At 46.1% G+C, this 12,601-nt stretch overlaps 1 protein-coding gene across 1 annotated transcript in view; it reads right to left on the bottom strand.

The window, feature by feature from the left end:
• Nucleotides 1-6,247, bottom strand: part of MAP2K1 (mitogen-activated protein kinase kinase 1) — a 46,972-nt gene extending 40,725 nt beyond the window's left edge. Inside the window, exon 1 of the mRNA XM_056865786.1 lies at nt 6,165-6,247. Within this exon, the coding sequence (XP_056721764.1) occupies nt 6,165-6,247 (83 nt within the window). The remainder of the gene's footprint in view (nt 1-6,164) is intronic.
• Nucleotides 6,248-12,601: the final 6,354 nt, after the last annotated feature.

The following is a 12,601-nucleotide window of genomic DNA, read 5'->3' as shown; positions in this document are numbered from 1 at the left end:
ATCAATGGTCAGGAGTGAATAGGCATGTTTCTTCATAAGAGCTTTATTTGCATATACCCCAAATATGGAAGGCAGGCTAGATTTGAATTCTAAATAAATAAGACCCACCCTAATACCTGAAGCTACAGCTTAGTCAAATACTCAGTTCCCTCCACACCCATGACTACATTACCCAAATGAAAATATATTGGGTCTCACTTCTAGATAATGCAAAGGGACATAATGGCCAGTTTATATATAGAGGGCTTGGAGCCGCTTTACCGCATCCGGTTTCTTGGAGCAAAAAAGAAAGAAAGAGAAAATTGACAGGAGCGCGTTTGTAGCTTCCTGGTTGAGCAGATTGTGGAAATAATGGAAAGAGAAAAAAAATTTGAGCAATAATTGATCAATCCTTTCAAAAAACATTTTTAATTCACTACCTACTGCCAGTTTCATCCCCAGGACCTGCAACTGGAAAATCTGCAAGCTGCAGCCTGAATGAATCACTCTTCATTTCCAAAGGGCTTTCGAGAAGGAATTCCAAGCCAAGCCACGACTTCATCAAGGATTCTCCAGGACTCCCATTTGCCCTGTCTCAGGAAAGTGCAAGCAAAGGAGAATACGGACACACCAACACAATTTGCAGCAGCTGCATCGTTCTGGTGTTGAAGCGGTGCTCTTGTCTCGCTTTCCCTGCAGTCCTAAGGCAGCTACATGGGTGGGATGTTCCACAGCAAAAGACCTATGCCCAGAAGTGCCCCTGTGTGCGTGAATGCTCTCCTTACTTTTCTACCAGTTCAGCTAAACACCTTGCAACTCTTGCGCAAGGGATGAAGGGTGATTGCATTCAGTAACAATCTCAAGATTGGGGAGGGGTCGTGGCTCAGTGGTAGAGCCTCTGCTTGGCATGCAGAAGGTCCCAGGTTCAATCCCTGGCATCTCCAGTTAAAGGGACCAGGCAAGTAGGTGATGGGAAAGATCTCTGCCTGAGACCCTGGGGAGCAGCTGCCGGTCTGACTAGACAATACGGACTTTGATGGACCAAGGGTCTGATTCAGTATAAGGCAGCTTCATGTGTTCAAGATCCCCAAATTTGATTAACATACATACTAGCATGCTTTATGACAGGAGTCCCCAATATGTTGCCCGTGGGCGCCATTGTGCTCATGGTCACCTTTTCTGGAGCCCACCAAGCGTTTTGAGGAAGTGGGTGGGGCCAGGTAGGACTTTTGCCCAGCAAGGCTTCTGAGTGGTTGTGATGGAATCTGTGACCTCTGTTTACAAAACAACGCTTTCCTCTCCAGAAGTCTCTTGGTAGGCATGGATTTTATGGCACCTAGGCCATATTTTGCAACAATGGGATAATTATCCATGAGCAGAACAAAACAACTTAGGGGAGAGGCTGTGGCTCAGTGGTAGGGCATCTGCTGTGCATGCAGATGGTCCCAGGTTTCATCCCCGGCATCTCCAGTTTAAAAAGGATCAGGTAGTAGGGATGAGAAAGAACTGAGACCCCGGAGAGCAAAAAAGACTGACCTTGATAGACAGAAGGTCCGACTCAGTATAAGGCAGCTCCATGTGTTCATGGCTACGACATATGGAAACAGCAAAGCACACAGGAACTAAATAATATTAAAGGACCAAAACAATTTTGGACTGAAGCAAAGTTGGCAGCCAGCCCTGCCTTTATCTCTAGTTCTGACCCTCCCTAATTATAATTCTCCAAAATCCGATTAGCAGATGACAACCCCATGTCCAAAGAGCCAAAGATAAACATCTCTTGTGATCTTACTATGAAGCCAACTACCTAGCTGTTTTTGCAAAAGGTAAATAAAGGTCCTGACCAAGATGGCCCGATCTCATCAGATCTCGGTAGTTAAACAGGGTGAGGCCCTGGTTGGTACATGGATGGCAGAGCACCAAAGAAGTCCAGGGTCGCTACATAGAGGCAGGCAATGGCAAACCACCTCTGAACTGTCTCTTGCCTTGAAAACCCTAAGGGGTCACCATTACTCAGCTGTGATTTGACAGCACTTTCCAAGACCAGAAAGGAAGAGGACCATGCCTATTCCACCAATATTTCTGCTGAAAATAAAAAGTCGAAATGTTGCTGTTCTGTTCTAGATTGGAACATTTTTGTACATACACAAGATGTACAAAACTATTTCCTGGTTGCAGGTCATCCTCTCCTGACACACACTGCACCAGTCTTTTGGCACTAGGTCAGGGGTCGGCAAACTCATTAGTCAAAAGAGCCAAATATCAACAGTACAACGATTGAGATTTCTTTTGAGAGCCAAATTTCTTAAACTTAAACTATATAGGTAGGTACACTGTTTATTTACTTAATAAACTTTAATTAAAGTTTTAAGTCTTAATTAAACTATAGGTACACTGAATAAAACTTGATATCATATTTAATAGTGATCTTATTTATTGATAAAAATTAAATTCTAAGTCCCTGACATTTCCCCCTCCCCGTCCAGAGTCCTTGTCTGGAGGCCTGGTCTACCGCCATAAAAGCCTATTGGTGGACCTGGCCTCCAGCTGAGTCCCATTGGGAGGCCAGGTCTACCCACTGGCTTTCTTGGCAGTAGACCTGGCCTCCGGAGGCCCATAGAAGCCAATTGGTAGATCTGGCCTCTGAAGGGGGACTTTCCCCTCCTCGGAGTCCAGGTCTACTGCCAAGAAAGCCAGTGGGTAGACATGGCCTCCCAATGGGACTCAGCCGAAGGCCAGGTCTACCAAAGGAAGCCCGCCCCGTCCAACAGCTGATAGGCGGGGGGCCAGGAACCGCCGAGCCGCCCGCCCAGCAATCGCACGACTAGAGGGGAGGGGAGGCTTTAGCCTCCCAACCATTGAGGGCAAGGGAAAGGGGGACCCGGCCAGTCTCCACGGCAGGGGGGGGGAGACAGCGCGCCCGCTCACCCGCTCTCTCTCTCTCTCAGGCGTGCCGACGCGAGCGGGTGCAAGAGCAGGGGCTCCAAACCAAGTTCGGAGAGCCCAAAGTCACCCAGCTGGCTTCATGTGTAGGAGTAGGGAAACAAATCCAGTTCACCAGGCTAGCCTCCGCCACTCATGTGGAGGAGTGGGGAATCAAACCCGGTTCTCCAGATCAGAATCCACCGCTCCAAACTATTGCTCTTAACTACTACACCATGCTGGCTCTCTTGAAAAATCTGAGAGTTAGGGATTGAGACTAATATTGTAACTTTAAAATGCAACATTTTAAAAAGATTGCAGGGACTGATTGGTGCCCCCCTGTGAAATCTACAGCTTGAAGCTTCAACGTGGTTTCATGTCAAGACCTACCTCGAACCATAACCATAGGATGCAAATAGAGTAACTGAGATAATAGAACAACACATCAAGCATTTTTGGGGGGATGCCTCTCGAGCAACACATGGTTAGCTACTAAACAAGCATGAAAAGAGCATAGGAAAGCTCTGCTGGATCAGACTGAAAGGATCCATCTAACCCTATATTTTGTTTCCAACAGTGTTCAGCCTCTGTGGAAGCCCACCTGCAGGGCATGAAGGCCCACAACCTTCCACTTCCTGTTTGCCCCCAGCAGAATCTGGTATTCAGAGGGTATACTGCCTCTGAACAAAGAGGTTCTGTTTAGCTCTCTTGGCTAAAAGTAATTAATAGACCCAATCTGTAATTGCTTTTTAAAGGCATCTAAGTTGTACCTCGTGGCAGCAAACTCTGTTGGTTAATTACCCGTTGTGTGAAACAGTATCGCTTTTGTCTGTTCACAACCTGTGAGTGCCAATCAACATTTCTAGCTGACCCTGAGTCACAAGAATGGGAGAAAAAAAATTCTCTCCATCCACTCTCTCCCCAAAATGGATAATTTTATAAACTTCTTTCATGTTGCTTTTTTTTCTTAAAGTTATAGGGAAGGTGTTCTAACCCCTTCATCATTCCCAATGTCTTTTCCAGCTCTGTCATTTTCTTTTAAAGATTGGTGACTGATATTAAACATATCCAGCAACTGTAGAAAGGTATTAGGATATCAGCCATTTCCTTTCCTAATAATCCCCAATGTGAAATCTGCCTCTTACTGCCACGGCACACAGAGTAGCTTTTCTCATTGCACTTGCCTGCACAATCCCCAAATCCCTTTCTGGCTAGTCACAGGCAATTCAGTATATGTGCCTGGGATGTATGTAAGGCATTTCTAGCCTGCCTTTTCTTGTGCTGACAGACATCAGCTTACACTTACTTACAAAAAAAGCTCTCATTTGCCATACCGCTGTCCATTCATGCAGCTTGGAGAAATCCTTTTGGAGCTTAGCAGGCTGCTTGAGTTCTCATAGTCCTGAATAATTTGCTGACATTCTAACGAATTTGGCAACCTCACTGGTCACCCTTATGTCCTGATCGATTATTAATAAATTAAATAGTGGTGGTCCCCACGTCTTTCTGTTGTGGAAACTATTTATTTACCTGTGCATCAGAGCCCATCTACTCACTTGCGCTAGGAGAATTTCCCATATTTGACCACGCCCAGAAGACGGTTTCTTGTTCCTAACACCCATCTCACAAAATCTGCCATTGTGGTTGACTGCTACTGAAATTATTCCCAAGGAAGGGGAAAGGGTACACCTGAACCCATCTATGTGGATTGTTAAGGAAAGCTAGTTTCCTTCCTCAAAAGCCAAGAGGACACATTTATCTACATCTATGTCTGCACAGGAATTGTTTACAAAGATAATTTCTATAAAAGTGAACCATTAAGCAGAAAGTTAAATTTGTATCCCATCCCTTCTTTCAAAGAGCACAAGGGGGCATACAGAGTTCTTCTCACAACAACCCCGCAATGTAGGTTAGTCTAAGAGAGTGACAGGTTCTCACTTATCAGACTTGATGTCAGGGCACTGATCTGGACCCAGGGCTCAGTATTAGTCCAAAAGTCTAACTTAGGGGCCAGCAACCTTTCATAATTAAAGAGACAAACACCATCATCATTCAGAGCAAGAGATCGAAAAAGAACCAGTATAAGAAAGCCTTTTGCATAACTGAAACTAAATAACTCACATGCTGATTAATAAACCATCATTTCTGCAGCCCAAACCTGCTTGCTGCAAGGAGTGCATGACTGTTTTAGCATCCTGGCATAAATCTGCACAAGATTAGTGCTTAGATTACTGGCAACTGTTCCCTTCTATCATTTCCTTTTCTGTAAAGCATCTTTTAGCCTCATAAAAATCTTTGCCTGCCACTCCTCTCACAGACTGGTGATTCTAGCCTCCCGCCTACCCCTCCAATATACCTTTTTAAATATACTTTTTTTTCTTTTTAAAAGAGCCCTATTTGGCTTTGGAGCCAACAGGCTGCAGCTCTCCACCCCCCCCACCCCCCGCCTAACTGCAACTCCACACTGTCTCAGACAGGACAGGTACCTTGGCCAAAACCGCGGCTGACTTCTCAAGGCAAACCAGTTCAAAATCCTGCTTAGATCTCAGCTTGACAACCAAGAGGGACCTGTTGCCAAGTGCCCCCCCCCCCACGGTTCCTAACTCCTCACCATGCATGCTTCTCAGGTTCACCACGGCTTTTAATGGCTTTTCTCGTAACAATTTTGGCCGTTGTGAAACAGTGCAAACAGCAATAAAACAAAGCACTGGAGGGAATAAATTCTACCCACTCACGGGCCAAGCAAAATGTGCTTTCACTAACCCTACAGTGACCTAGACACCTTGATGATATTTTGTACACAAAGAAGAGCGCTGCTACATTATGTCCCACCTTATTTTGACACAAGATATCCATCACAGTTTTAAAAGGCCGGCCCTCAATATTCTTTTTCCTTGGCTTTTGCACCCCCTCCTATCTTGACCCACTGGTCGGTTGTCTGAGTTCCTGCCTTGCTGGAAAGATATCTAATACAAATTCAACACAAATGCTGTCTGAATATTTAAGCCAAGAGTTTTGGAAGCCTAGTTACCTACATAATATGATAGACTCTCTGCAATCTCCAATATTGGGAGAAGAAGGAAGGGCTGTGAACTCCCTGGAAAACCTCCCGCATCCCCTGAAGTCCAGTAGATTGCAACGATGCCCCCCAACTCCCCCCCCCAGCACCGCACGCACGCCAGCAAGAGCCCCAGAAGCCGGGCGCGCGAGGCTGGGCTGCCCCTCCGCTCCTCCCGCCCGGCTGGTTTCGGCGCCCCACTCACTCGGCGGAGCTGCTGGTCCCGTTGATGGCGGAGCCGTCCGGCGTGGGGTTGAGCTGGATGGGCATGGGCTTCTTTTTGGGCATGGTCTCCCTCCCCCCTGCGCCCGCCAAGCGCGCAGCTCCCGGCGGATGGAGAAGCGGACGGCTCGGAGCAGGAGGGGTCGCGCTGGCACCGAGCAGCGGCAGCCGCCCCGACCGCTGGATGCCCGGGGGCAACGCAGGCAAGCAAGCAGGCGACGCTCGCTCGCTCGCCCGCCCGCCCTCCTCCAAGGCGCCGGCAGAGTTTGGGGCGCTCCTCAGCCGGGTCCCTTTCAAGCCAGAGGCAGCCCGGGAGAGCGAGAAGGCGCCCCAGCTGCCCGGCGGCTCCTCCCTTGGCGAGGGTGCATGTGCGAGGGGGCTGGGGCGCGCCGCGCGCATGTCTGCAGCGCATGGCCCTTGCGCACTGAAGCCGCGCCGGAGCCGCTTTGCCCTTACTTTGCTCTCTGCGCGCGGGAACGCATGAAGCTGCCTCAGCCAGAAGCAGAGCCTCGCTCCATCAAAGTCACTATCGTCTACTCAGGCCGGCAGCGGCTCTCCAGGGCCTCAGGCAGAGAAAGGTCTTTCCCATCACCTACTTGCCTGGTCCCTTTAACTGGAGATGCCAGGGATTGAACCTGGGACCTTCTGCATGCCAAGCAGAGGCTCTACCCCCTCCCCTTATAGCTGCCCTTATACTGAATCAGACCCTTGGTCCATCAAAGTCAGTATGGTCTACTCAGACCGGCAGCAGCTCTCCAGGCAGGTGTCTTTCACATCACCTACTTGCCTAGTCCCTTTAAGAGCGGTGGTTTGGTGCGGTGGACTCTAATCTGGAGAACCGGGTTTGATTCCCGACTCCTCCGCAAGAGTGGCGGAGGCTAATCTGGTGAACTGGATTAGTTTCCTGGCTCCTGCACATGAAGCCAGCTGGGTGACCTTGGACTAGTCACAGTTCTCTCAGCCCTACCTACCTCACAGGGTGTCTGTTGTGGGGAGAGGAAGGCCATTTATGCCTGGGAGGTTTTGCCTTGGATTTGCCACTCTTTAGGTGCACATTTTTCCCATCCAAGTGCTGGAGCTGGGAGGAAGAGACCCCCTAGGTAATCCCACTGCCCCCCAGGGGGTGGTACTTCCCACTTTGGGAACCACTGATGTAGAGAAAGGCAGACAAACCAAGGAGCTACAGTGCTGGATATCTAGATTGAGGATGCCGCTGCAAATGGACAGTGCTGCTGCTGCTTATTCACTCTTTATTCCATTTATTTACATTATTTATAGTTCTCCTTTTTCACGCAGACTCAAGGTGAATTACAGAGTGAGTCAATGTGATCGACAGGGTAGGGCATTCAATAAAAAATGTAACAGGGTTAGGTTTAGAGGGGCAGTGGGGTGTAGTGGTTAGATGTCAGACTGGGAGACCCAGGTTCAAAAGTTGCTGGGTGACCTTCAGCCAGTCACACACTCTCAGCCTAACCAACCTCACAGGGTTGTTGTGAGGATAAAATGGAAGAGGAGGAGAACCATGTAAACTGCTTTGTGTCCCCACTGGGGAGAAAGGCAAGATATATAGAGGAGGTAATAAATTGTCCCTATGGAGAACACAGATATGGAGCCCATGTGCATGTAGAGGGATTTGTATGGCATGCATACGTGTAACTGCATTTGTCCCACACTTGCATTACATTTCTCTGAATACCCATAAAGCATCATGCCATGTGCATATGGTATTTCCTCTATGTGGGTGAATACTGATGGAGAGGGGGAGGTTATGATACCATGCTGTGTTTAATTGGCTGGGTGGGTTGTAAAAAGTCCCCTATGAATTAATGTCCTCTCACTGAATCCACATCTGGTTAGGATCAGATTGCACAAGAAAGCTCTCTCTTGTGGTCAGATTTGTACTAAGTAAGCCGAACAAAATTTAAAATTAAATAAAACATCCGTTTCTGAAATCAGTTATGCCGTGCAGGAAGAGAATAGGAAAATGTAGGTTTTAACTGATCACCAAATTCACTGATTAAGTGAATAATGCAATATTATAACTTTGTTATACATTTAGTTATTTACTTAATTAATACCCAATTCCCCCCCCCCCAAAATGGGAACCCAGAGTAGCTTACACCTCCCTTTCTCCATTTTATCCTCATAACAACCCTGTAAGGTTGGTTAGGCTGAGATTGTGTGACTGGCCCAAGGTCACTCACCAAACTTCCATGACAGAGTAAGGATTCGAACCTGGATTTCCCAGATCCTCGTTTGACACTCTAACCACTACACTGCACTACTTATTTATACACTGCACTACACACACACACACACACATATACCCTTGCTTTTCTCCCCAATGGAGATGCAGAGTGGTGTACAACATTGTCCATCATCTCCTGACTACAGAGATCAGTTCCCCTGGAGAAAATGGCTGCTTTGGAGGGTGGACTCTATGGCATTATACCCCACTGTGCTCCCTGTCCTCCCCAGGCTCCACCCCCAAGTCTCCAGGAGTTTCCCAAGCTAGATCTGGCAATCCTACCCCCTCCATTCCTCACCAGTGGCCAGGGGGGACCTTGCAACCCTATCACCCAGTGATCTTCAGTGGCAGAGTGGAGATTTTAAACTGGGTCTTGTAAGTCCTAAAGCTCAAAAAGTTACATTTATGTTTTGCAAAACATTTTATCAGAATTCAAAAACATGACCAAAGCCTGCATTAAACAGCGGCTGCTAGCTGCTGCCGAGGACAGAAAGGGCATTTTTGTGTTTCTTGAGCAACCCCTATTGCAGAACCACTGCAGAACCCGTCCTCTACAAGACCCCTCTGCTGTACAAGGCCCTGCTTCACTCGTGAAGATGGCGCCAGCCACAGCCAGGACATACAACACATGCCCCCAAGGAAGTAGGCTGGGTGATGTAACAGTAGCACATCCAGGAAAACCAAGCCGATTACATTATGGCAGGAGGCCAATCAGCAGTATCACTGGCAAGAGACTTGCAGCCTCTTCATGTGTGCTTCTGTTCCCATCCATCTGGCCAATTACATTGAACCTTTCTGCTTAGTTTGGTGTGTTTCTACTAGGGTTGCCAGGGATGGCACCAGCAAGGGATGGGGTGTAGGGTTGCCACATCCAGGGTGTGAAACTCTTGAAGATTTGGGGATGGAGCCTGGGGAGGACAGGGACCTCAGTGGGGCACAATAGAGTCTACCCTCTGAAGCTGCCATTTTCTCCAGGGGAACTGATATCTGTAGTCTGGAGATGAACTGTAATTCTGGAAGATCCCCAGGTCCCACCTGGAGGCTGGCATCCCTAGTTTCCACTTACATGGAAACAATTTACCGGTGCAAGTCCTTCTCTTAGATATTTCCTCTGTTTGCAGTTACATACCACATTGTATCTGTGCAGATGTGTTAAATGCCATCAAGTCGCTTCCAATTTATGGCCTCCATATGAATGAATGCCTAGCCTGGATAGCCCCAGGGTAGCCTGATCTCGTCAGAAGCAAAGAAGGGTCGGCCCTGGTTAGTATTTGGATGGGCAATCTCCAAGGAATACCAGAGCTGTGACACGGAGGCAGGCAATGGCAAACCACCTCTAAACATCTGTGACATATATAACCATCCAAAATGTCCTATAATTAACATCCTTACTCAGGTCTTGCAAACTGAAGTCTGTAGCTTTCTTTATTGAGTCAATCCATCTCATATTAGGTCTTCCTCTTTTCCTGCTACCTTCTGCTTTTCCTAATATTTTTGTATTTCCAATGAGTCTTGTCTTCTCATGATGTGATCAAAGTTGCAAAGACTCAGTTTAATCAGGCTTAATTTTATCTAATATTCACTTCTATGTCTTTTTTGGTGCTCCATAAAACTCTCCTCCTACTCCACGTTTCAAATACATTTTCTTCTTGTCAGCTTTCTACACTGTCCACCTTTCACATCCATACATAGTAATGGGGAATACCATAATATGAATTTTCTTGATCTTGGTCCATACACTTAAGGATCTTTTAACTAGTTCCTTCATGGCTGCCCTTCCAAGTTTCAGTCTCCTTCTGATTTCTTGGTCTCCCTGTTGGTTGATGATGGAGCCAAAGAATAGAACATTTTTAACAGTTTCAGCTTCTTCATCAACTACAGCACTGGTATTGTGCCATGTTTTGGAACTGGCAGTTACTGTGCAGTTGTTTGCCAGTGTAGCCATTCCTAAAATGGCTATAAATTTTTCATTTTTTTAAATGATCTTATCCTAGCGCTACCAGGTAAACCAAGGCATAAGACTGGGAGCAATTTCTGGTGTTATACCCTGGTGCCAGCTGACCCCAAAACATTGCCTTTTCTGTCCTGCCAACAGCTTGGCTCCTTTTGCCACATTATACAATGGCCAACACACATTATAGAATAGCATTTGAAAAAGATTTAACGACAGTTTTTATTTAGAATAATCCTAATGGAATTCAACAGAGATCGCAAGCTGTTTGGAGACTTATGTTGGTGACTCTGCCATAAACCATACCGAGTCTAGGGGAGAGGTATTAAAAAAAAAAGAATTACTGATGAGTTGGTGTGAATGAGTGCTTTCCCCCAATATATGTTATAACATGACTTTCTGGGTTAATATTTGACTTGTGTTGCTATTCCTTGATTACAAAAAGCACAGTGAACCACTCCTGAAATTGGATCTAATAGAAGCACTACACTTATCTTCAGGATTCCCATAAATAAGAATAATGGCGCCAACCTAATTAAATTAAAAGTGTTGAATGAATATAAGCAACAAATTGTGATTGCGTTGGGAAACTTTACAGAAATGTACAACATAGATCCATATATCAGGCCAGTGATTAGGAAACAAAGCAGGATAATGTAAGTAGCTGGGGAAAGTTGAAATAAGAAATTTAATATGAGGTGTACACACTCAAAGTTTAAAGGTAGAATTGACTATTTGCTGTGAAGGCTACACTGGATGTAGAGGACCTTGGATCGTTTTCTGCATCTAGACCCCTGGTTCAGAACATGTATGAACATGTCATGCCCCCGCCGCAAGAAAGTGACTGACTGGCCCAAAGTCTTCCATTGAGCTCCTGGGTAGAGCAGGGATTTGAACCCAGATTTCCCTGGTTCTAGTCTGTTTGGCTCACTAACCCCTATACCATGCTAGGATTACCAACATCCTTTTAAGCTAGCCTGACAACTATTTTAGGCATGATGTTTTAGTCTGTTGAACATTGTTTTGATGCTATGTTTATTTTTAATCCTAATTTTTAAAGAGTTTATGGTATTGTTTTTTTATTTTGGGAGCTCCCTCAAGCAGGTCTCTAGAGAGGTGGTGGCTAGGGTTGCCAACTGCCAGGTAGTAGCAAAACAGTTCACAGCGCGATACAAGTTGGCTAAGCAAACATTATCAACACTATGCTCAGTTCTACACATATATTCTAAGTGAGAAGTCAATACAAAAAGTAGTGCAAGCAATATCTACAAGTGAGCGATAGTCAAACAAGAGAACATAGTACAACAAATATCAATGAACAAGGTCAAGGAACATATATACAAAAAATCTACGTCTAATGTTTCTCTCTGAGTCTAAAGACTTTCCAGTTATAATATCAGTCTTTGTAAGAGCTTGTCCAAATGGTGAAGAGGATTCCTGTAGATTTTTGATGAGGTCCCTATATGGAATCAGACTCTATAATCCGCTGGCCATGGGCTGCAGGTAATTCAAAGGAGGACCAAGCTGACCCTTAATATCAGAAGGAAACGTCTTCCAGGTAATTGACGCTTTCACCAAAGATGGCTTCTTCAGCCTTGTTATTTCTTAATGCTACATAGTAGTCTAGAAGTTGATTCTTGGCTGTGTAATGGTCACTAGTGCTTTCTGAGCCGCTTTGGCCATTGGACTCTATGGCATTGAAGTCCCTCCCCAAACCCCGCCCTCTTCAGGGTCCGTCCCCAAAATGTCCCGCCGGTTAAGAACAAAAAAAAATCTCATTATTACTGAGCGTCAGTCAGTAATTTATTAATACGGCACATAGCCAGTCATATACAAACGAATAGAATCGCTATAACTGAGCGCTGGAAAAGGTTCCAGCTCTCAAACCCTGGGGCTGTGGTATATCTCAAAGGAACCATCTTTAAATGTCCCTCACAATAAACCTTTATAAAAAAGTATTAATTGTAATAAAGATTTGGCTTTGGTGATGTGGTTACACTGAGAAAGCAAACTGGAAGGGAACGAGGAAGGGCTGTCAGAACATTACTTTTCTTTCAGTTCCCCTCAGGAATGTTTTGGCGCCAAAAAAAAGAACGGGTAAAAATGCGCTCGCTGCGAATCACAGATAGGAGAGGGGGGGGGGAGGCAGAGCGCGCATGCGCAAAGACTGGGGGAAGCGAGGCCGGAAAGAAGGCGTCACTAGAATTGATATGTTTTACAA

The sequence above is a fragment of the Euleptes europaea genome, chromosome 20 (assembly GCF_029931775.1).
Source record: "Euleptes europaea isolate rEulEur1 chromosome 20, rEulEur1.hap1, whole genome shotgun sequence".
NCBI classification, from domain to species: domain Eukaryota; kingdom Metazoa; phylum Chordata; class Lepidosauria; order Squamata; family Sphaerodactylidae; genus Euleptes; species Euleptes europaea.
Note: the sequence above shows the minus strand (reverse complement) of the source record. Positions and strands in the feature narration are given on the sequence as shown.